The sequence below is a fragment of the Chinchilla lanigera genome, unplaced genomic scaffold (genome assembly GCF_000276665.1).
Source record: "Chinchilla lanigera isolate Chin_1 unplaced genomic scaffold, ChiLan1.0 scaffold00099, whole genome shotgun sequence".
Taxonomy (NCBI): domain Eukaryota; kingdom Metazoa; phylum Chordata; class Mammalia; order Rodentia; family Chinchillidae; genus Chinchilla; species Chinchilla lanigera.
The window spans coordinates 5,134,974-5,159,583 of NW_004955500.1; the positions used below are offsets into that span (position 1 = coordinate 5,134,974).

A 24,610-nucleotide genomic window follows, 5' to 3' on the forward strand; every position below is an offset into this window, starting at 1 on the left:
GAAAAGGCAGTATAAAACTGTTTCACCTACATTTTGTAATCATTTGAAAGGAAAATATTCACAATTTTCCTAATTAAAATGGCCTGACTAGACCTTTATTAAATTACACCTTTTTAAAATATTGCATATTTTAAAATCTTGTCTGTTGTGTTATAGAATGTTAGATTGCAGAGTACTTCTAAAATTAATATTTTCTTATAACTGAATTAGACTAAAATATAAAACTAGGTTTGGTTGTTCAATGTCCCTTCTTCATCTAAAGCAAAACTTAACACTGATAGTTAATTTTTCCTTTTTGTAAGTACCAAGAGAATATTAATCACACAGGAGAATAATCAGCCAGGCGTGGTGGTGCACACCTGTAACCCCAGCACTCAGGAGGCTGAGGCAGGAGGATCGTTGAGTTCGAGGCCAGCCTGAGCTACAAAGTGAGCTCAAGACGTGCCTGAACTGTATAGCAAGACCTTGTCTCAAAAAAATACCAAGGGAAAAAAAAAAAAGAAACCAGGAGAATAGTCAGTGTATATACCTTGAAATCGCAACTTGACCATAATGTTTTCCTGACAAGATTAAGTCGTCACATCTCAGCCACTCTCTGAAAAATGTGGAGTTGGACAGTGTTCGTGTTTCATGCATAGTTGCCTCCATATTACTTATTGAATAATTTAAACTCTGCTTAGATTAACAGCTTGTAGTATAAGATGGCTTTCTGATGTGGTATCGCTTCTAACTGTATCTGCCTTTGACTCTTCTCTCCTGTTCTCTATCATTTGTCTCCCGTCCTGTGCCCCGTCACTCTGTTCCTTGTTCTCGGTGCTTTCATATCTTCGTGCCTATGACAGTTTTCTCCAGACTCTCTCCTTTGCTTAGATCAGTTTTGTGGTTTTCAACATCTTTAGTTGTTTACTTTTTTCTCACCTTCTCACCTTTTACCATTAACCCCTATACTTGATGAATCTCTTCTAATAATATGCAGAAAGGTTTGCCTTTTACATTGCAACCAGAACATTTGGTCTTCCTGAAATCTCTGTGCAGAGAGCCTTTGAAAGTTACGAAGAACATGTAACACCACCACGATAAAATATGTACAGCGATTTGTTCTTCACACTTCAGCTTGGACGTTTCTGGCTTGTCTTGAGAAGGGGAAGAGAATTATTTTATCATAATTATGACTTGGTTAAGTTTGTAAGAAGTAGCTAAGTTGACCTGTTACGCATAGTGAGTTCTGGAGACAGACTTGGGAGGATAACTCCTGATCTCAACCTAGACATACAAGTTACTTTGATTTTTTTTTTTTAATTTTAATTTTTCCTAGTACATGTTTGTACTACATAGTGATTACATTCATTGTGGGAAGTTGGTGAATGTAATTCATTTTATGTCCTGTTTTCCTAGAAGCCACTTTAAGAAAAAGACAGACTGAAGTCTGAATGAGTTTGTAATGAATTACCAAACAGAAACAAGCTTTCCCACATGAGGAAATGGGAAAGTGCAGCGTAGGAAATACTGCTGTTACAGGGAGTAGTCGGAAAGCTTTGCTATAGTTTTTTCTGAAGGAATTTGATCCAAGAGCCAAGAAAAGTTTAACCTTAGTTCATTTTCCCACTGTTTTCCTCAACTTTGATGTATGTAACTCATAATTGGGAACCGGTTACATTATAATTACTGTGGGAAACATAGTAGACATTCACTAAATAAAACCATTTCCTACAGAACATTTACTCCCAGCAGACCAGCCTGGCTCTTCCTGGGTTTTGAACATAGTTTTCATATTAATTGTTGATATTTTTAGCACTACAATAGGTATAATTAAGTACTAAATCTCTTTTGATTGACTCTGCCCAAAACTCAGCTTGTATTTTTGTTAGCAGCATAATGAGGTAGTGAAATTTGATTAAGTAATGTAATTACTGCTTTAACACATTGCTTTCAAAGTTAGGCATATTTAAGTATGTGCTGTAGTCTGCTGTGTAAAGCCTTCTCTCTTCTCCTCCTTTAGGCTAAATGCTCATTTTGAAGTAAATCCAGATTGCTCTGTCTCTCGAGCAGAGATGTATTCTGAGTACCTCTCAACTTGTAGTAAATTAGCTCGCGGTGGGATCCTCACGTCTACTGGATTTTATAAATGCCTTCGGTAGGACACATAATTCTTTAATAAAATTCATTTATCTCTTTTTTCCTATCAGTTTTTCCATCTCAAAGACTCTAGATATTTAAAATCTTAAATAATAGTCTATAATTAATACTGTCTTCAGATATTAAGGCTTTTTGATCATCTAGGTTCATAAAATAGGTATTTTTAAGTTAGTTGTATTATGAGGAGGCATCCCTTAAAACTCAGTGAGACTGTAAGTCCGATGTGGGAGTGCGTACCTGTAATCCCAGCACTCCGGGAGCTTGAAGCAGGGTAACAAGCTCGAGGCCAGCCTGGGCAGCTTACGGGAAACTTGTCTAAAATTTAAATAAATAAATATAAAGGCCCAAGGATGTAGCTTGGTTCAGATACTCTGAATTCAGTCCCAAGTACAGGGAAAAATAAAGCAAAAATTTTAAAAAGGAAGAAAGGAAAGGAGGGAGGGAGGGAATGAGCAAAAAAAAAAAAAAAAAAAAAACCCTCAGCAACATGGTAAATAATGACGTATTAAATTGGAGGATGAACGTGTTCATGATGGTGCCATAATTTGTATATCTCAACTGCTGGGCAGGTTGGACCACCTGTGATATATGCCTGAGTGTCCACTTCTATCACCAGTGGCACAAGCTGCCTGAAGGGACAGTCACGCACGTACCATAGTGGTTCAAGTTGGAGGGGACGTACTACTCCTCTGTATTTCTTTCTTTGCTCCTTCCCTTTCCCAAATACAGCTCGATAAGTACTGCTGTATACCTCAGTGGCAGTGACTATATGGCCACTGTTCGTGCAGACGTTGTTGGGTGTCAGTGTGTCTTGCTAGTGTCCTGGTCATCATAACTAATTTCAGTCGGAATTCCTCCACAGAACAGTCTTTCCAAATCATACAGTGAAGAGAGTGGAGGATGCCAGCAGCAGCGGGCAGGCGCACATTCACGTGGTCGGGGTGAAGCGGAGGGCCATACCACTCCCCATTCAGATGTACTATCAGCAGCAGCCGGTCTCTGCTCCTGCTGTGCGTGTCGATTCTGTACCTGATGTGTCTCCGGCTCCTTCGCCGGCAGGTAGTAATTTCTTTTCTGTTTCAGTTATTACTAGTGTAATAATAAAGCAGATCAATTGGCCTCTTTTATCAGATTCATAGTTGTAGGATGTCCATTTCTTAAAATTCTTTTCTTGTATTAAGTAAAATAATGCCTATTTAAATTTTTCAATCATTTAATGTGAAACTTTTATTTTCAGGAATTCCTCTTGGATCACAGACTGTAGGAAATCATTTTCAGAGGACTCCTGTTACCAACCAATCTTCAAATTTGACTGCAACACAAATGTCTTTTCCAGTACAAGGTATCCATACTGTGGCACAGACTGTTTCAAGAATTCCTCCAAATCCTTCAGTTCATACCCACCAGCAGCAAAATGCTCCAGTGACCGTCATTCAAAATAAAGCTCCAGTTCCTTGTGAAGTTGTAAAAACTACAGTAATACAGAATTCTATAGCCCAGACAGCTGTTCCCGTTAGTATTGCTGTTGGAGGAGGACCTGCTCAGAGTTCTGTGGTTCAGAACCATAGTACAGGCCCACAGCCCGTCACAGTTGTGAATTCTCAGACACTGCTTCACCATCCATCTGTAATTCCACAGCCGTCTCCATTACACACGGTGGTACCGGGACAGATTCCTTCAGGCACTCCTGTCACGGTCATTCAGCAGGCTGTCCCACAGAGTCATGTATTTGGCAGAGTACAGAACATACCAGCTTGTACTTCTACAGTTTCACAGGGTCAACAACTAATCCCCACCTCGCCCCAGCCTGTGCAAGCTTCATCTCAGCAGACGTCAGCGGGTAGCCAGCCACAAGACACTGTGATCATAGCTCCCCCACAGTATGTAACGACCTCTGCGTCCAATATTGTCTCAGCAACTTCAGTGCAGAATTTTCAGGTAGCTGCAGGACAGATGGTTACCATTGCTGGTGTCCCGAGCCCACAGCCCTCCCGAGTAGGGTTTCAGAACATTGCCCCGAAGCCTCTCCCTGCTCAGCAAGTCTCATCAGCAGTGGTACAGCAGCCTATCCAACAGCCGCAGCAGCCAGCCCAACAGAGTGTCGTGATTGTAAGCCAGCCGGCTCAACAAGGTCAGCCCTACGCACCAGCCATTCACCAGATTGTTCTTGCTAACCCAGCAGCTCTTCCAGCTGGCCAGACAGTTCAGCTAACTGGACAACCAAACATAACTCCGTCGTCTTCACCATCGCCTGCCCCAGCTACCAGTAACCAAGTCCCTACCGCCATGCCGTCTTCTTCCACCCCTCAGCCCCAGGGACCACCTCCTACTGTCAGTCAGATGCTGTCTGTGAAAAGGCAGCAGCAGCAGCAGCATTCACCAGCACCCCCGCCACACCAGGTACAGGTACAGGTTCAGCAGTCCCAGCAAGTACAGATGCAGGCTCAGCCTCCGCCAGCAGGTGCAGGAGTTGGTCCGCCTGCTTCTGGTGAGTCAAGCCTCATAAAACAGTTGCTGCTTCCAAAGCGTGGTCCTTCAACCCCAGGTGGTAAGCTTATTCTCCCCGCTCCACAGATTCCTCCCCCTAACAATGCAAGGGCTCCTAGCCCTCAGGTGGTCTATCAGGTGGCCAATAACCAAACAGCTGGTTTTGGTGTGCAAGCGCAGACTCCACCTCAGCAGCTCTTGGTTGGGCAGCAAAATGTTCAGTTGGTCCAAAGTGCAATGCCACCCACGGGGGGAGTGCAAACTGTGCCCATCTCGAACTTACAAATATTACCAGGCCCACTGATCTCAAACAGCCCAGCAACCATTTTCCAGGGGACGTCTGGGAACCAGGTAACCATAACAGTTGTGCCAAATACAAGTTTTGCAACTGCAACTGTGAGTCAGGGAAGCGCAGCTCAGCTCATCGCTCCAGCAGGGATCGCTATGAGCGGGACGCAGGCAGGAGTGGGACTGCAGGTGCAAACCCTTCCAGCCTCTCAGACTTCTCCAGCTGGACAATCATCATGCACTGCTACTCCCCCGTTCAAAGGTGATAAAATAATTTGCCAAAAGGAGGAGGAAGCAAAGGAAGCAACAGGTTTACATGTTCACGAACGTAAAATCGAAGTGATGGAGAACCCTTCCTGTCGACGTGGACCTACGAACACCAGCAATGGGGATACCAAGGAAAGTGAATTGCAGATGGGCAGTCTCTTGAATGGGAGAAAGTACAGTGACTCAAGTCTACCTCCGACAAACTCAGGGAAAAGTGAGGCTAATCAGTGCTCACTAATCAGTAATGGGCCATCGCTAGAATTAGGTGAGAATGGATCTTCTGGAAAACAGAACTCAGAACAAATGGACATGCAGGACGTCAAAAGTGATTTGAAAAAACCCTTAGTGAATGGAATCTGTGATTTTGATAAAGGAGATGGTTCTCATTTAAGCAAAAACATTCCAAATCACAAAACTTCCAATCATGTAGGAAATGGTGAGATATCCCCGGTGGAGCCACAAGGGACTTTGGGTGCCACTCAGCAAGGCACTGCCAAAGGTGACCAACTAGAGAGGGTCTCTAACGGACCTGTGCTAGCTTTGGGGGGCTCGCCGTCCGTGTGCAGTGTGCAGGAGGCTTCAAACACGACAGTGCAGCAGTTTAGTGGTACTGATTTGCCTAACGGACCTCTAGCTTCAAGTTTGAATTCAGATGTGCCTCAGCAACGCCCAAGTGTAGTTGTCTCACCGCATTCTACAACCTCTGTTATACAGGGGCATCAAATCATAGCAGTTTCCCACTCAGGATCAAGAGTTTCCCATTCTCCTGCCCTATCCTCTGATGTTCGGTCTGCAAATGGCACAGCAGAATGCAAAACTGTAAAGAGGCCAGCAGAGGATACTGATAGGGAAGCAGTCACAGGAATTCCAAATAAAGTAGGAGTCCGAATTGTTACAATCAGTGACCCCAACAATGCCGGCTGCAGTGCAACGATGGTCGCGGTGCCGGCGGGAGCCGACCCGAGCACGGTAGCTAAAGTAGCAATAGAGAGTGCCGTTCAGCGCAAGCAGCAGCACGCGCCCGCCTACGTGCCGAGCGTGGTCCCGCAGGTAAGCCCGCTGCGCGCTCCTCTCCGCGGAGCGGTCCGACTGGACGCTGTGATTCCAGGGGGAAGCGCTGTTCTCCCGCGTCTCGCCGTGAGGAGTTACTGCTGCAGCTCGCTTATACTCAAGCTGTCCTGTTTTTTCTTTAGTTTTATAATGTTAAGCAGTTCAGTCACTGGCATATAGAGAGAATTTTTCCGTTTCATTGTAGACCCAAGTTAGTAATTGTGTGTGTGTATACATATATATATACATATACACAGTTATTATATATAGTGTGTAATACATGTTACAGTTGCTTATCTGACATATTTGAAAAATATAAAAATTGTGTCAGTCCCTTCTGGAGTCTGTGGGTGGTAAGGGAGACTTCCTAAAGGGGATCTGTATTTGATTTTCAGTGTGCATTTATGGCTGTTTAAATAGCCTTTTGGTGAAAAGGATGAATCCAGTAAGAAGTTTTAACTAATTCTTAAGCATTTATGTATTGGTTCCTTTTTTTTTTTGGTATCAGGCCTCAAACTCAGGACCTCATGCTTGCCAGGCAGGTACTGTGCCACTGAGCTGTATACCTGGCCTGGTTTCCTTCATTTTTAATGAATATTCTTAATTACAGTTTGTTTCACGTATTTTCATATTTGTGTTTCTCATTCCCTTGCTGTACCTTCGTGTTTCTGCTGTTCTTTTGTAACTCCTACTGTCCCACTACACATGCCCTAGTAGTAGACGTGAGTATCTTCTGCTCTATTGAACTGAGAGTCCAGTTTTACACAGTCTTTCTCCAGAAGCCGTGGATTCCCCCGACAGTCACCATCACCCTTTTCTGAACCCTTCTCTTTTCCTCTGTCTTTCTCGTCAGTACACAGCCAGAACCCTCTGTGACCTGCCAGTGCTGCTAGCGTTTCCCTGGCTGGCTTTCGTTATGCTTGTAGTGATGACAGCAGAACTATGACGGTCACTGGCGTTAGCGTCATACTTACGTATGAGTGATAGCAAGACAGAATACACAGCAACAAAAAAGAGCAAAGTCCCTTGCTGCAGACAGACCACATGTGCTTCTTCCCTTGTGTGTGTGGACAGAGTTGCACTGTACTACCCTGGGCGTAATGGCATTTTAATACGCATGTTTGTGCTGCCTGGATCTGATGACTGCATTGTACGTTATGTAGTAGGTACATAGCAATAACGAATGATTGGTAGAAAATGCTAAGTCATTTTCCTATAGCATTCACAAGGTGTTTTTCACTTAAACAGTGCAATGTTGCATATATAGTAGACTTTCAGTAAGCTGTTTCTTGTATCTTATATTTAATAATTTTTCAGTTCCTGCTGATGATATGCCTCTCCTTTTTTCCCCAAATCTCTAGTTATAATAGACCAAGCCAAAATAGAAAGTCTGATTCTATGGAATTGTTTCGTTCACCCTCATAAGGTTGGGCCCCCATGTCTAGGGACCTCGTCCTGGGCATTTCTCACTTAACCCTCACAGTAGTCCTGTTAGGAGTGAATTGTTCGCACCGTCTTAGAGGTGAGAGGTGCAGAGGTTAAAGAGCTCACCTGAGGGTGCCAGTGGAGGACGGGCTTACCAGGGCTGACGCTTGGGTACATTTGAAACCGGAATTGATGCTCGCAACTCAGTGAACCTTTCTTTTCTCCACTAGACGGGAAGATTTTCTGTAAAACTTTAAGAAGCCCTTTTTGTCTCACGTTGTGATTATTTGAAGTGTTGTGTAATAGAGGTTAGAACTACTGAATGATCGTTTTAGTGCTAAAACTACTTAGCACATTAGTCACGTTTAGGCCGCTAAATGAGTGTGGTTTATTTCTGATGTGAAAATCCTGACTCAAACTGCTGTGCAGTCTCCCCAGTTATGTAGTTATTTAAAATATCTACATTCTGGGCTGCGGTTCACGCATGCATAAATGCCCTGTGTTCATTTCCAGCACCACAAGTGAAAAAACCTACATTATTTGGAAAATTACTATTTGGTTGGTGTGTAGAAATTAAAAACTTTGCAAGGAAAAAGGTGTAACATGAATGGTGTCTGTGAGAATAAAAATCCAGGATCCTTATGTACGTCACTTAGTATGATGTCTACCACATAGTTAAGCACTTAACAATGGGCCAAACGTATTTTAGATCCATATATAAAATTAATGATACTTAAGGCTAGATATACGGAACAGACAAAAAAAAGAAGTGTTCAAAAAAGTATCACAGAATTTTTTTGAAAGGCCATCCAGCATTCTTAAGAGCCGGCCATTAAAAAGGGATTCCCACCGTTGCCCAGGTTCTGTAAGTTCCCTCGCAGATGCTCTAATCTGCGTTTCAGGGTTTGGTCTAACACTGTTCGTTCACAGTCTGAATTGGTCAATTGAAGAGGTCTGAAACAGAGGGTTTCAGATGTGATTTTTCAGCCACACGTGTCACTCTCACCCTTTCCAGCCGTTCCAGGGGTGCCAAGGAGGCGGCCGGCCCTCGGGCGAGACTCCCGGCCTTGCCGAAGGCTTCGACTCCGAGGCCGCAGGGAAACTTTTCCCTCGGAGGACAGCAAAGATGTGGTCCTTTCTAGGACCTTTATTATTTCTTATCTTCTTACTGTTTTTGTCCCTTCTTGCCTCTGCGAATCAACTACTAATTTCATTTAGAAAAAAAATAGCAACAAGTAAAGGAAGAATATATAGGAAAGTAAAATGAAAATAAGTGGTACAACTATAGACTGTGTGTTTAAATAGTGTCTAACTGGACAGTTTGTGTGCATACAAAGCGAAGCCGGGCGTGGTGGTGCGCGCCCTTCATCCCAGCACTCGAGAGGAGGCGGGCCTGGGCCACGTGACGAGTTCGAGGCCAGCCTGGACTGTATACTGAGCCTCTCCCCTTCACCCCAAAATTTTTCTATCTACTTTAAGGTAAATTTCCTTATTTGTAACTGCTTAATTTAAATCTGTTTGCAAGTTCAAGGGCAACTTCCAGGGTACCATTCCCAGGTGCCCTGTCCGCGTCCACTATTCATGAGTTGATACCTGGGGCCAAGAAACGAGATTGACACGCAGCGTGTGAGCAGATTCTAAAACACTGCAATAGAAGACAAATTGCCGTTAGCAGCCCTCAGAATCCTCAGCCTGACTTTGAACACATTTTTCTCACGTTCCTGTCACTTTCTGAAGCAGTTCTGGAAGTCCTCTTTCGTATCTAAGTAAGATATGATCAGAAATGCAGCGTGTGTTTTGTATGCTGGTGCGGGGTGCCCTCCGAATGAAGAAAGGCAGGCAAGTAAAGACATAGTGTGTCCTCGTGCACCTTCCTCGTCAGATCTGGCACCGTGCGGTTCTGGCTCTTCCCCAAAGTCAAAACGACCTGAAAGGTAAATGTGTGGAGACAGTACACGACGTCAGGGCAGCCCAACACAACCAAAGACGCGCCTGAAAGAGGGCTGCCTGAAAGAGGGCTTCCAGAGCTGCTACTGAAGTTGGCAAGAGTGATGGGCGAGGGTGTTCAACGTGAGGGAGATTTTGAGGGGTACTTTTGACAGTGTCTTCCTGTAACAAAAGTTTCTTTAAACATTCACTGTATCTTTCCATCACATCTTTTATTAAAAAACATAAATAAAAATGAGACTTTTTTTAGTCTTTTTGAGACAGGGTCTCATTGTGCAGTTCAGGCTGGCCTTGAACTCACTTTGTAGCCCAGTCTGGCCTCAAACTCACAACAATCCTCCTGCCTCAGCCTCCCAATTGCTGGGATTACAGGTGTGCACCACCACACCCAGCGCTACACCTCCAGACTTTTTAGCATCATACAAAACACACGCTGAATGCACTTACACAGTGGACCCTTGACTCTTGAACTCAATTCATCCCTGAGGCATGGTTGTAACTTAGGTTGTCAGGGGAAGCCCAGGCTCCTCCCACACACCCTTCAAAGTCTCCCTCCTGTCAGCAGATCTCAGTGTCCTTAGAGAGACCTTGGCCTGGGATTTCTCAGTTAACCCCACACAGGAAAGGACGTTGCAGTGTTGCACCCAGAACTCTTTAAGGGTTAAATCTGTATCTGAGAGCGCCTGGAAGCACAGTCAGCTGGCATCCAGGGCATAACCCAAACTGTTCCTCTTGCCGGTCATAGCTCGAGGGTGCGCTGATCTGATAATCTCATGATCTGACAACACATCAGAATCTTGCATGTAAAAATGATTTGCTTAAGGATGTGGCTGCTTACGGTACTTTACATACGCCTTGCCTTACTTCCTGTTCTCTGCACGGGGACCATTCCTGGTGTGGTTCTGTATAATACGGAATATTGGTATCTTTTTTTTGATAATAAACTTGAGAAATGTATTCAGCCCATCAGAAAGCAGATCTGTAACCTCAAGGGGGCAGCATTTAATCAGAATCATAGAAGGTATTTTCGCAAAAGCCTCAAGAATATCATTTCAGTGTTTTTTAAATTTCTTGCTCAGATTTGTATTTTTTTTGGAGGGGGTCAGAAATCGAACTCGGGGCCTTGGACTTGCCAAGCAGGCACTTGTGCCGCTGAGCTGTGTCCTCAGCCCATCTTGCTCAGAGCTGTAGAGCAGCACATTGTAAAACTGTGAAAGGCGTTACCACTCAGCGTAACTTGTTTCTTTTTCTGTGTATTCTTAGAAAACAGGTTTGGTATATATTCATCATTTAGATTATATACTTCCTAGAAGAAAAACATGGTAGAGATTGAGTATCCCTTATTAGAAACGCTGGGGCACAAAAGTGACTGAAATTTTGGACTTTTCCTAGAATTTAAAATATTTATATAGACATAATCGACATATTGGGGATAGAATCCAATGTAAACTTATGTTTCATGTACATGTAGCCTGCAGGTGACTTTGTATAATACTTTAAACAATTTTTGTACTTGTGATATTATGTTCACACTAGAAAAGTTTCAGATTTTGGAGCATTTCAAATTACACAGATTTTTGGGTTAGTGATGCTCAACCTGTAGTTTTAAGAAAATGAGGGCCTGTAAGAGCTGAACGGATCTTACTGTGCTGTCTGAAGCCCTCAGTCTTAAGAAGTGACGTGACTTGCCCATGCTGATAAACAACTTTTTTTTTTTTTTTTTTTGGTTTTTGGTTTTTCTCCGGTACCGGGAACCGAACTCACGACCTTGTGCTTGCCAGGCAGGCGCTTTGCCACTGAGCTAAATCCCCAGCCCTAAACAACTTTTTTTTAATGATTTCCATTACTGTCTCAGTTCTGTTCTGTAAACGTGTGCATTTAGACTAAATGTAATCTCTGGACATCACATTTAGAATAAATCTAATTCTTGTTCCCTTTGAGGTTTTGAAGGTATCTTTCCTTCCTTCTCTATTTGAAATACACTTTACCAGTTACTTCAGTTTGGCTTTAGGGTCGTGGTGTCTGATTCATTCGCCGTCCTGCTTACCTCCGCTGCTCCACTCTGTACATGGCTTTCAAACTGTGCAGCTGGACGGGAGCGCGTATTTCATTATTGCTAAGAATTTATTTTGAGGATATAATAGATCATAGCTTTCTGCCTTTTCTGACACAGGTTGAAATGTTTAACTTGTAGTCTTATTCAGTAATAAGAAAGTAAAGATTTAAAAGCAAGAAATTAAATTGTTATCTGTTTCCTAAAATTTAGCTGTAATTTACTTTTGAAAAGATGAAAAGGCAAGATTATAAATTAACAAAAAAAGCAATATTTTTTCCACATGTAAAATTGCTGTATTCACTAAAATGTAACTTTACATTACACAGAAAGTCATAAGATTGTTTCATATCCTTTGCATAAAGTTGAAGAAGTGCCTTTTCCACTTTGATTACAAAAACTAATGCGAAGCATTAGCTAGTTCTCCCTAATTAGAATAGAGGGGTGATAGAGAATATTCCTAGCAGCTGAGCATGCAGAAAACGTGCACAGCCTACTTCTGTGTGTATGTTCAAGTCATGGCTATGCCTGATACTCTGCCAGTTCGCAGTAAATGATCATGTTCAGAGAAAATGAACTTACAGCTTGGAAGAAACCATTTTGTACTCTCATGCAAAATACCTAATTCTTAAAAGATTAATTTCATTGGTTCTTTGAAAACTGTGTAGTACTACAAAATAGAGCAATTAAACCTCCATTGTATCTGTCACTTAGCTTTAAATATTATCAGCATTTTGCTATTCTTGTTTAGTCAGTTCCCTACCCCATCTTATTTTTTTCCTGGAGTACTTTCAAGCAAATCCTAAAGACTGTCACTGTACAATATATAATTGCCAATAACATAGTTTTGAATACACACATAAAACTACAATATCAAATCATGTCTAACAAAAGTAATTCTTTTCTTTCTTTTTGTGCAGTATTGGGGATTGAACCCAGGACCTCAGACATGACAGGCATGCGCTCGACCACTGAGCTGTATCTCCAGACCTTTTTAAAATCTTATTTTGAGATAGGGTCTCTCTAAATTGCCCAGACCGCCTCAAACTTGTGATTCTCTTGCTTTAGACTTGAGACTAAACCAAGATCACAGGTGTGAGCCCCTGTGCCTGGTAACAGTAGCAATCCCAGTATTTCCTGATACCCAGTGTATCTTCAGTGTTTCCTTAGTTATCTTTAAAAAATATTTAACAGCTTCTTTGAATTAGGGTCTCCAAAGTTTCTGCTGGTTGCTTTTAGTTAATATGTCTGTACTCATCTTAATGTAACAGATTAACTTCAATCATCCTTGGTACATCTCTTGTTAACACTTGGGATTAAAATACCGTATGACACCCTGCTGCTAAATTTCCTGTGATACCAATAAGAGTTCCACAATTACAAGGAGGAAATAAGATTAAAGTTTGTTAGCACTTACAAAGATAAAATTAAGACTGATTTACAAATACAGGATGGGACAGTCAGAAAGATACCTAATTGAAATGGTAACAGTATAGAGAAGGAGAAATTTGATACCATTAACAAGTGTTTGTCCTTTAAAGTTCTGAGGGGCTAGGGATTTAGCTCAGTGGTGCAGTTGACCTGACTGGCGAGTGTGAGGTATTGAATTGATTCCTGGTATCCAAAATAAAGGGATGGAAAGAAGGAGGAAGGGAGGGAGGAGAAGAGAGAAAGCGAGCGAGAGAGAAAGCGAGAGAGAGAAAAAGAAAAAGAAAGGAAAGAAGGAAGGAAGGAAAAGGAAAGAAAGAAAGAGGGAAAGAAGGAAAGAAAGGAAGGAGGGAATGAAGAAAAGGAGGGAAGGAAGGGAGGGAGGGAATCAGGGAGTTCTGAGGTGTACACCCTCTCTGGTGGACACCTGTAATCCTAGCTACTCAGGAGGCTGAGGCACAAGGATTGCAAGTTTGCGGACAGCCTGGAATACTTAGTAAGACACTGTCACAAAAAGAAAATTTTAAATAGGGCTGGGCTCTAGCTCAATGCTAGGATGCTTGCCATGCATGTGTGAGGCCGAGTTCAGTCCCCAGTGGATACTGGGTGGGAGAAATTGGGGCATTTTAATAACTTCCCTTCAGACTTAGCAAAACGGATGTTCCTTGTTAATCCCAATAATTAGAATCTCCTAGGTTTTTAGTGCAATACTGTCATGTCAAGTTGTAACTAGTCTTTTATTTTTTCTGTGTGTTTTTATAAGTAGTCCGGTATGTCCTTTCCCTTCTTCTTTTTCTTTTGACCCTCTCTTCCGTCCGCTTTCTTACGGTCACCAGTTGTACGGCTTTAAAGATAAGCGCAGACGCTCAGATCTGCGTTTCTAGCGCTGACTTCTGCTGGTAGACTTTTTTTGGTTCCTGTCTCATCTTCCTCGAAGTCATCCCCGTCCAGCGTCTCTGTCCGACAGAAGCTGGCTTCCTGGCTGAGCTTCTCCGTTATCACAGTGTTAGCAACAGTTGCCACCGATTGATGACTAGAGCCTAGATAATCTAGACAACCTGAAAACTTCCTGTGTGGTTTTTTTAGTTTTCTCATCATCTCATTAGTTCAGTTTTATTACTTATAGATACTTGATGAGAAAACTGGAAATCAGAGAAGGTAATTCGGTTGCCTGGGTCACAGGACTAGCTACGAGGCAGCTTGACATTTTGGGTTCTGACCTGTCCAGCCAGCCGTGACGTCTGTTCTTCATGCATGCGCGTGTTTCCCTAGTACCCACTGTAAAATTCAAGGGTAAAAACCTACTGGAGAAGCAACGCCAATAACATCCTCAAATTAGATTTTTCGCACGCTTAGAACTCAGAAAGATCTTACAACTCCTATTTCTGATCTTTTTCTTTCAGCGTGTTGTTCTCATCTTTCATTTGTATAACTTTATAACCTTATATGTTGTGTCTTTTTATAATTATTGTTTTTATTCTGAGGCTCTCGGCAGTTTTCACTTACAAATGACCAAATATATTCGGTATTTCCCGAGTTTTTTTGTCTTAAAACAGTGCTTGAGAATTGTATGCTACTATTTCTAGAAGAAATTCAGGACTTTTTCTCTGTGTGGTTTTAAGAAAATGTATTGCCTAAAATTTTAAGCTATATTCATTTTAATTTGTTAGTGTTTTGCCGAGAGAAAAGGGTATGATACAGAAGAAAAAATAATATATTTAGAGGACATTTTGCCTCCAGTTAGAATCATTTCACTAATACAGTTGAACCTCAAAGACTAAAATCAGTAAACATTTTATTGCAGGTTAGCTAAACTTACGCTACTCCATAGTTACGTCAACTGTCATTTGAAATTTTCTTTGCTTTTTACCATATATTGTTTCATTTCTTTACAAAATCTGAATGGAAGTACTACTCAAAGGAGTAATAACTTACAGCTGATCTGTTCTTGTGAACAACGGGCTACATTTAAGTATATTTGTTATTTAAATTTATACTTGGATTGCTCCATCTAAAACTATTAATTTTTTATTAACAATAATAATACAGCCTACGGCCATGACTGTGAGCTCGATCTCCGTGGAATTAGTCAACCTTGAATTGGAAATACTGAGGAAGAAACATGTCTGTACTGAACATGTGTTTTTTCTTGTCATTGTCCCCTGAACAGTACCGTACAGTAACTATTTACGTAGCATTTACATGGTTTTAAGTATTGCAGGTAATATAAAGGGGACCTGAGTACACAGGAGGCTACACAGGGGTTACGTGCAGTCACTCCGCTGTTTTAGGAGGCTGAGCCTAGCAGACAGTGGTAAATACGGGGGTTCTGTAACCAGACCCCACAGATACTGGGGTGAGCATATGTATTTGATAATGATAACAGCCATGTGCCATCTTCCTCTGTGGTTCCATATTAAATAAAAGAATCATACTTCCTAAATACTTTTGTAAAATTAATCACCTTTCTAAAAAGCTGATCATCACTTGCAGTTACAGTGTAGATTTCGGGTCGGGGTGACTGTACTGGGGTTACTGTCTCCGTATCGTGTCACGAGCTGTTTGTGCTTCTTCGCAGAACACCCCTCTGCCTCCGCCAGCCGTGCAGGCGCAGGGCCCGCCCAGCAGTCCGCAGCCCGCCCCGCCCAGCGCGCCCAGCCCGCCTGCGGACGCCGTGAGGAAGCCTGGCCAGAACTTCATGTGTCTGTGGCAGTCTTGTAAAAAGTAAACAACAGTTTTCTTTGATTCTCGAAAGTGTCCTTGCTTTAGGGTGCTGTCGTCTTTCCATTTCTGTCATCTGTAGTTTCATGAAGCTTTTCTCCGGAAGCCACCTCTGTCACAAATGCGTAGGAGTTATGTCCGTGTGATCCCTGGACTGTAAGCTGGGTTGAGTGAGTTTCATTGCTTAATGACAGTTCGTTAACGGGTCTGGTTCAGCGTTAGTTTTTAATAAAAAAATCATTTAAAAATTCGTATTTTGGTTATGACAAAGCGAGTTATTAAAAGCGAATTGGAGTTAGAGGCCGCTGTAAAATTGCTGTACAGTAGAATCTCACAAATAATAAGCGGTTAGAAAGAGAGTGACTTGGTTTAAGTTTGTGTTTGTAGTGTTTACCCTGTGGAAAGTATTCTTAAAGCCATGCACGTCACCACTGAATAACAAAGCTGAGAAGCGAGTGGACTGAACGTCTTAAAGCATTCTTGAATTGAAGGAAAATTTAAGAAGAATGTTGATTAGAATAAAATCCTGATTCCTTTAGTATTAACACTATTCAGCCAGTCACTTTGCTCTGGGTCATTATTTCTTTAGAGCTCTGAGACTGAGATACTTGTCTTAATAGAATATTTTTCATTTCTCAGATATCAAAGATTCCAGTTCCACATCTTTTAAATTTTATACTAAATATAAATTCATAATTTTATCATAAAGATTGTATTTCATTGTGAACTCCATATACAAATTGGTTTTAGGGTTGTGAACTGTCCATTTAGCCTAAGTACATACTTGATCGTGTACAGAATGTCTGTGGGGTGGCGGTCATCAAACTTCTAGTCTCAGCACAGTCCTGGGGTCGTGGAATCATCTGAGTGAAGCTTGACCACTGTTTCTTTTTTTCTTTCCAATGAATGAGTAAAACACAGGTTATATCTTGTTAGTAAGGGTAAGTATTGGTTTAAGTTATATATATATAAGATACATGTCTGTGTGCTTGATTATAAGGTAAAATCAGTTTATCAAAACTCTTTCCCCAGGCGTGATGGCACGTGATCGCTGTGAATTCAAGGCCAGCCCAGGCTGCATAAGTTAGTTCAAGGATAGCCTGCGCTACATCATTAGACCTTGTCTCAAAAAAAAAACCAAAAAGAAAGAAGTCGTGTAGGTCGTCCCTGACTTCTCAGACTCGTTTAGACCGGTGGCCGCCCTCCCTGCCCTGAAGCCCAGTGCGTGCGTGCGAGGGGGGTGCGCTCCCGCTGAGTTACCCCCGAGCACTGTGCGTTGTAAATGAATTTGAAACTCTCTTCACTGGTGCCAGCTTTCCTCTTTCCATTTTTTTAGAAAGTTTGATTTGTTTTCCAGTGGCAAATTGTATCACACCTGATGGAATAGTCTGCTAAAGCTGTTTATTGACTCTAAAAAAGTTAAGAGAAAGCACTTTAGATGTTCTTTTTTGTTTCTTTGTTTTTGGTCTTTTTGAGACAGGGTCTGACTATGCAGTTCAGACTGGCCTTGAACTCACGATGTAGCCCAGGCTGGTCTCAAACTCACAAAGATCCTCCTGCCTCAGCCTCCCAAGTACTGGGATGACAGGCATGCGCCACCATGCTTGGCTTTAGATGAAGTTCTTAATTTAAGTAAATCCAAAAAAAAAAAAAAAAAATTCTGGAAGAATTAATGAATCTAAATGTGCAGCCAGGTTTCCTGTCTGATAGGATTAGTGTCACATAATTTGATGATATATCTTTTGTTTATCTTTTTAAAATAAGAGCAATTGAGCAAGACTTCTTAGAACTTGTCATTTTTTAAGCCATAGTTTTTAGGTATTGAATCATTAATAAATTCAGTTTGAGTCTGCAACTATTTTTTGAACACTGTTTTAAGGGAGTGCTTGTATTAGGAGCTAGAAACCCAAAGATCATTCCCAGACCTGAGGGTTGCCAATCCCAGAACAGTAAATTGCAGTGTAAATAAGTCCTATAAAAAGATAATTCCATGTCCTGCCAGTGAAGTGAACAATCAGGGTATCTCTGGAGTGGTTGGGCAAGTTTACTGCAGACATCACATCTGTGTTGGACCCTCAAGAGTGAGTAAGAGGGCTGGGGACGCAGCTCAGCAGCACAGCGCCTGCCTGGCACACGCCAAGTCCTGAGTTTGATTCCAGTACAAGTAAAGAAAAGAGAGTTTGCCGTGCAAGAAATGACTCCAGTCAGAGGACCACGTGCACGCGCAGGGGTGATGAAAGGACCTGGGATGGCTCGCAGCTGAGGAGCTCGGGTTAGGACACTGACGGAGCGTGGGCCTGGAGAGAGTGACAGCTTTTCTTTCTCATACTGAATTTCTATTCTAAGTAAAAAAGCCAGAGCCATTGTCCACTAGGTGGCGAGGTTCAAATTTCTTTAATATTAGTATTTTTAAATATTATTGTAAAACTTTGTTTCCATTAGATTTAGAGATAAAAATATTTTCCCTGATAAATTATTGTAAAATGCTTAATGCTTAAAGTGGAATTAGCTGACTATATGCCAGAGCTTTGGACACAGAATTAAATGCAGTTTCCTAGCCGAGCGTGGTGGCACAGACCTGTAATCCCAGCACTCAGGAGGAGGCTGAGGCAGGAGGATCTTTGCAAGGTCGAGGCCAGCCTGGGCTACAAACCGAGCGCAAGGCCAGCCTGAACTGTGTAGTGAGACCCTGTCTCAAAAAGACAAAAAAAAAAGGAACTAAATGCAACTTCCGAATATACATTTAATCCATGGTAGGAATACTCTTTATGTAGTCTTTTTGTATTTCAAGTTCTGTTTCTCAGTGCATTACATGGATTCTTTTCGCAGAGTTAGTTCCTTTTATATGATCACTTTTCAGTAACTTTTTCAGCTCTAAGCACGTGTCTGTGGTAAGTAGGAACACCACTCTCAGTGTAATCACCACACCGCTAGTACACGACTGGGAAACCATTCAGTGCTTCAGCATTGTGAATTCTTCAAACACCTAGTCAGTGTTTACATTTTTCCAGCGACCTTTTGTCTGTTGAGAGCTTGATTTGGAAGCCAAGTTTCAAACGTTGCCAACTGTTGGTAAGGCCCTTTTATTCCGTACGATGCCCCCTCTATCTCATCATTTTTTTTTCCTCAATTTTTTGTTGAAGAACCCAGGTGATTTGTCCTATAAAGCATCGCACTCTAGATTTCTGCTGATAATGTTTAGCATGTTATTGTGACCCTATATTTTTTGTACATTAATTTGACTCGGGTAATTGATCAGTTTCTGTTTTGATTTTATGAAGACAACTTTAATATTTTGTTCTTCCAGTAAGACAGATATATATATAGATATATAGATATATAGATATAAAATAGCTCCTTGACTTTCAACAGACATTGATAATCATTGCCTAGGACATTCTTTCCTTAAGGTTGTAAAATATAAAAGGTCCATTTATATCAAGTATTTTATTTCTCAAAAAATAATTCCTATGGCTGGGCATGGTGGTGCATATCTGTAATCCCAGCACTCAGGAGGCTGAGACAGGTGGATCACTGGGAGTTCAAGACCAGCCTGGGCTACAAAGTGAACTCAAGGCCAGCCTGAACTCTGCATACTGAGACCCTGTCTCAAAAAGACCATAAAAGAAGGGGCTGGGGATTTAGCTCAGCGGCAAAAGCGCCTGCCTGGCATGCACAAGGTCGTGAGTTCGGTTGCCGGTACCAGAGAAAAACCAAAAAAAAAAAGACCAAAAAAAAAGAGAAAGAGAGAATTCCTACAAAAAAGGCAAAATAGATGCTTATTGCTTACATCTACTAATTTTCATAGTAATGCGTTGTTTATACTCTGTGAGGGTGAACGTGAGGTTTGTTTTGTTTCTGATAGTGTGAATTCAGGAATCAGAACTTACCTGAGGCGCTACAGTCCTTCCATTCCCTGCCCTGGTGCTGGCGCTTAGCTGCATCCAGCCCCCTGCCCCGTTCCGCTTGAGACGGCCGCAAACTTCCCACCCCTCATCAGCCTGCTGCGCACCTGGGGTTCCCGGTGCGCACCGCCTCGTCCAGCTGCTTTATCCTTGATAAGCAAGTGTTGCCTTCTCTGTCCAGTGAAAGGTGTTCAAGCTAGTTTCCAACCCACTTGTCTTGAGACTCTAAAGCCATATTTCACTATTTAGAATTTAAATCTGTCATGTTAAAAGCACCACCTTAGGGCCAGAGATACAGCTCAGCAGCACGAGTGCCTGCCTGGCAAGTGCAAGGTCCTGAGTTTGATTTCCAGCACCAAATTAAAAAAAAAAAAAAAAAAAAAACACCTCCTCTACTCGTAGATCAAAAAATAAACTCTTGGTGTCATTTAGTACTTGCATTTTTGGGGCTGGGGATATAGCTCAGTGGTATAGTGCTTGCCTTGCAAGCATGAGATCATGAGTTCAGTTCCCGGTACCACCAAAAAAAAATTGAATTTTTTGATATATCTGCAGTTAAGAGTGATATACAAAATTAAGTGTAAATCTAGCTTATTTTCCAAATTGCTGGCTTACAGGCAAGTTTGTTTTTCCCTCAGAGATTTGAACTGCTACCCTTGTCACGTACCAAATTCTAATATGTGCTTGTGCATTTCTGGATTAGTTGTTACTCCCTGCTCCTGTGTGCCTTTTGTTACTTCACCCCTACTTACCGCTCGACCACTTCAGCTACAGCTTGATGTTGGGTACGGCAGCTTGCTCCTGGTGATCTCTACTTCGGCAGAGGGTTTCATGTGATTTACGCGGGCGTCTGCCTTGTACGAGGCACTGTGCTGGGTTTTGAGAGTAGAGTGCTGTGTGTGTCAGACTTAGTACCTGCACAGGTACTGACTTTTCCTCGAGAGCCCCGAGAAGGGCGTTTTGGGATTTGGGTTGCTGTTGCTTTCGGTGTTTGTTCATGAACATTTCTCAGTAGTGAGTCTTCCTTTGTAGAAAAGGATTCTGCCTATCGTTGTCTTTATATCTTCAGTAAAGCTTTCAGCATTTTTGCACGGAATTCTTTGATTTTATTGTTTATTGCTAGCTTTATTCTTTTTTTGTTGCTGTCATAGATGATCTGAATTTCCGTGATACTGTTCAGTTTTCCTGTTTATGCCTTGTGTTTTTCTTTCTTGTCCATTACCAGTTGTATAATAATAGTGGTAATAGTCATGCATATCTTTTTTTAATTAATAGACCTTATATTTTTTTGTTTTATTTTTATTTTTATTTTTATTTTTATTTTTTTTTTTTTTTTGGCACCAGGAATCAAATGCAGGGCCTCACGCTTGCCAGGCAGGTGCTGTGCCGCTGAGCTACATCCCTGGCCCTAGACCTTATATTTTAGGGCAGTGTTAGGTTTATAGAAAAGATGATCATAGAGTGCGAAGTTCCCATGTGCTCCCTCTACCTTGAATACAAGTACCACTAGGGTACCTTGCAAAAGTGTGGTTCATTTCACAATTTACAGATAAATATCTGTACAGCATTACTAACTAAAGACCATAATTACATTAAGATTCACATAAGGCAGGTTCAATAGGCAACAGTGAATTCATGTGCTCCGTCTCATCAGTTACGTCCTACAGCTCTGCGAGACTTACCGAGACATGCCATGTGTCTGCACTTACGCAGCTTACAGAGTCCTTTCCCTGCCCCCGGGTCCTCTCAGCCCACTCCTTCCTCTCCGCATCCCGCAGCCACTAGCTTGTAACCACTGCTTTTCGGTGGTCTGCAGGTTTCGCATCCAGGATGCCAGAGAGTGGAACCACACAGCTTATCATTTGTGTAGACCAGTTCTTCTCGCTTAACAATATTTGTAAGGTTTCTTCACTTTTGTTCTGTTGTACCTGCTGTGTTTGTGTGTGTATGTGTGTGTGGTTTTTTTTTGTTTTTGTGCTAGGGATTGAGCCCAGGGCCTTATGCATGCTAGGCAAGCACTGTCCCACTGAGCTGTATCCCCAGTCCGTGTTGCAGCTCTCATGGATCATGTTTTAGCCCTGAACAATGTTCTGTTGTATGCATATGCTACTGTTCGTCTGCTCCTCTGAAGCACTGAGTGAAGTCTTGGTTGATTCCAAGTATTGGTCATTAAGAATTAAGCTGGTATAAACTTTGTGAGTTTTTATGTGGACATAATTTTCAACACATTTTGGCAAAAACTTAGGTGTACAGTTTCTTGCTAGAGCTTACGTTAAAGATACGGTTTACATTTTAAGAAACTATCAAACTGTCTTCCAAAATGGATGTACCATTTCTCATTCCCAGCAACAATAAATAACTCCTGTTGCTTCACACCCTCACAGCATTCAGTATTGTCAGTGTTTGAGATTTTAATCATTCCAGTGTGTGTGTGTGTATTGTTGATTGTTTTAATTTGCACTTCTCTAGTGATGTATAGTGTTGCGGATCCTTTTATTTACTTATTTCCCATCTGTACAGCTTTGATTAGGTGTCTGCTCAGACCCTTAGCCCGTTGTTCAGTTGGTTTGTTTAGGGAAACGTGACATGAGCAGGTGCAGGGTCTCCCGGCTGCTTTTCTGCATCTCCAGACACGGTTGCAGGGTTTTCATTTTCAGCCCATGGGTGCGATGGGTTACAGCACTCACCCCTGACGTAAGTCAGTTCTGTGTGCTGGGGTAAAGCCCGCTTGGTGGCAGAATGTGAGCTTTGCTCATGGTTCCGTTGTGGATGTACACACATGCGTGAGAGCTCCTGAGCTGTAGTCTCCTTGTAAGGGTTTTGATTTTGGCGTTATAGCAAAGCCGTCCTCATGGAATTAGTTAGGAAGCATTTCTTCTGCTTGTATTATCTGGTAGAGATTTTAGGGAATTGGTATCATTCCTTCCTTAAATGTTTGCTGGAATTCACCAGTGAAACCATCAGATCCTAGTGATTTCTGTTTGAACATTATTGATTAATTTCTATAATAGTTACAGATTTGTGCAGGTTATCTGTTTTTTCTTATGTGAATTTTGAGAAATTGTGTCTTTTTCTTTTTTGGTACTGGAAATCGAACTCATGACCTCACGCTTGCCAGGCAAGTGCTGTGCTGCTTAGCTAAATCCCCAGGAGACAAATTATATCTTTTAGGCAGAATGTTTTGTTTGGAGACAGGGTCTCGCTATGCAGCTCAGGCTGGCCTTGAGCTCACTTTGTAGCCCAGGCTGGTCTCGAGCTCGCAACGATCCTCCTCTCTCAGCCTCCCGGGTGCTGGGATGCAGGCATGCGCCACCATGCCTGGCTCTAGGCAGAACTTTATCAGTTTGTGAGGATAGAAATAATCATAAATTCCTTTATTTCTTTTGCCATCCGTGGAATCAGCAGTGATGGCTTCTTTTTCATTTCTGATATTAGTAATTTGTATCTTTTTTATTGGCTAGGTAAGTTTTGTTTTCACTTATTTCAGAATATTGAAGGGTGTTCAATATCCAAGTGTTTTTCTTGTTTCCCAGCTACCATTTTGTTGATTCGAGTTTAATTCACTGTAGTGTGTGTATAATTGTGTTCCTGTTCTTAAATTTCTTGGTGAGTGTTCTGTGTCCTAGACCGAGTGCCATCTTGCCGGACGTTCCATGTGAGCTCGGTAGGCTGCTGGATGAAGCGCTCTGTAAATGTCAGCCGCACCCAGCTGACTGGTGCTGCTTGGTCCCCTGTTTCCGTCCCGGTTTTCTGGGAGTTGGACGTGTGGGCTAATGATACAGGGATGTTGAGGTCTCCAGGTATGACAGTGGCTGTGTCGCTTTCTCTGTGTAATTCTTTCAGTTTTTCCCTGCCGTGTTTTAATGCTTGTTTTAGGTGCATATACCTTACTGAACGTCATATCTTCTTGGAGTATTTTCTTCCTTATCTCTCATAATCTTTCTTGTTCTCAAGTCTGTTTTGTCTGAAATTAATATAGCGACTGCATCTTTCTTTTGAGAAATAAGCATTAACAGGGTTTATTTCTCTCCATCCGCATACTGGTTTCGTGGTGGGGATACAGGTTGAGCCCAGGGCCTCGTACGTGCTCGGCACGTGCTCTGCGCTGACGTGCCTCCCCGGCCCTCCGTCGTCCACGTCAATCCGTCTGCACGTAGCTGGGTCTCGTTTACTCATGACGCCATTTCTGCCTTTCAGTTAGTGGTTCTGCTGTTGTTTGTTTTTTTTGTTTTGCTTGGTTTTGTTTGGTTCTTTTTAGACAGGGTCTCACTGTGTAGTTCAGGCTGGCCTATAACCCACTGTATAGACCAGGCCGCCCTCAAACAGGAGGAGGAGGGGCTCCTCCTGCCTCAGCCTCCCGTGTGGTGGAATTGCAGGTGTGCATGACCTTGCCCGGCACGTTAGCATATTGGACCATTCACATTTAGAGTGATTATTGATACAGTTGCATTAATTTCCACCATAGCGTGTCTTTACAGGCACTTGTTCTTTGATTTGGCTTTTGTCTGTCCTTCTGCTTTCTGTGATTGTCCTCTTATACTTCTTTAAGAAAAACTGTGGTCCAAGTTTGCAGTAAATATTTAGAGCTACGCTAAGACCACTTTCAAATAACAGCTTGCTCTGCACGTCTTGTGCGCATGCAGTGCCTTGTAGCAGCGCGGTCAGTGCTTCCCTAGCGTGTCCCCTGTCCGGCACACCGTCACAGCCTGCGTTACACTTTACCCCCGAGCTGTAATCAGTCACGGACGTTGTCACCATTATGGTTGTGAAAAAGTGTATCTGTTAGGTCAAGTAAGAGGAAAGTGTTTAACTTCTGTTGTTACTTCTTCAATTGTTCTTTTCTTTGTGTAGATCCAAGTTTCTGACATCTATGTTCCCTCTCCATGAAGAATTTCCTCTTCTC

At 42.2% G+C, this 24,610-nt stretch overlaps 1 protein-coding gene across 1 annotated transcript in view; it reads left to right on the forward strand.

Moving 5' to 3' along the window:
• Nucleotides 1–24,610, forward strand: part of Arid2 (AT rich interactive domain 2 (ARID, RFX-like)) — a gene marked incomplete at its 5' end in the record, with an annotated part of 178,626 nt that overhangs the window by 136,419 nt on the left and 17,597 nt on the right. Inside the window, 4 exon segments of the mRNA XM_013505655.1 lie at nucleotides 2,000–2,134; nucleotides 2,999–3,195; nucleotides 3,374–6,228; nucleotides 15,660–15,805. Coding sequence (XP_013361109.1) covers nucleotides 2,000–2,134; nucleotides 2,999–3,195; nucleotides 3,374–6,228; nucleotides 15,660–15,805 — 3,333 coding nt within the window.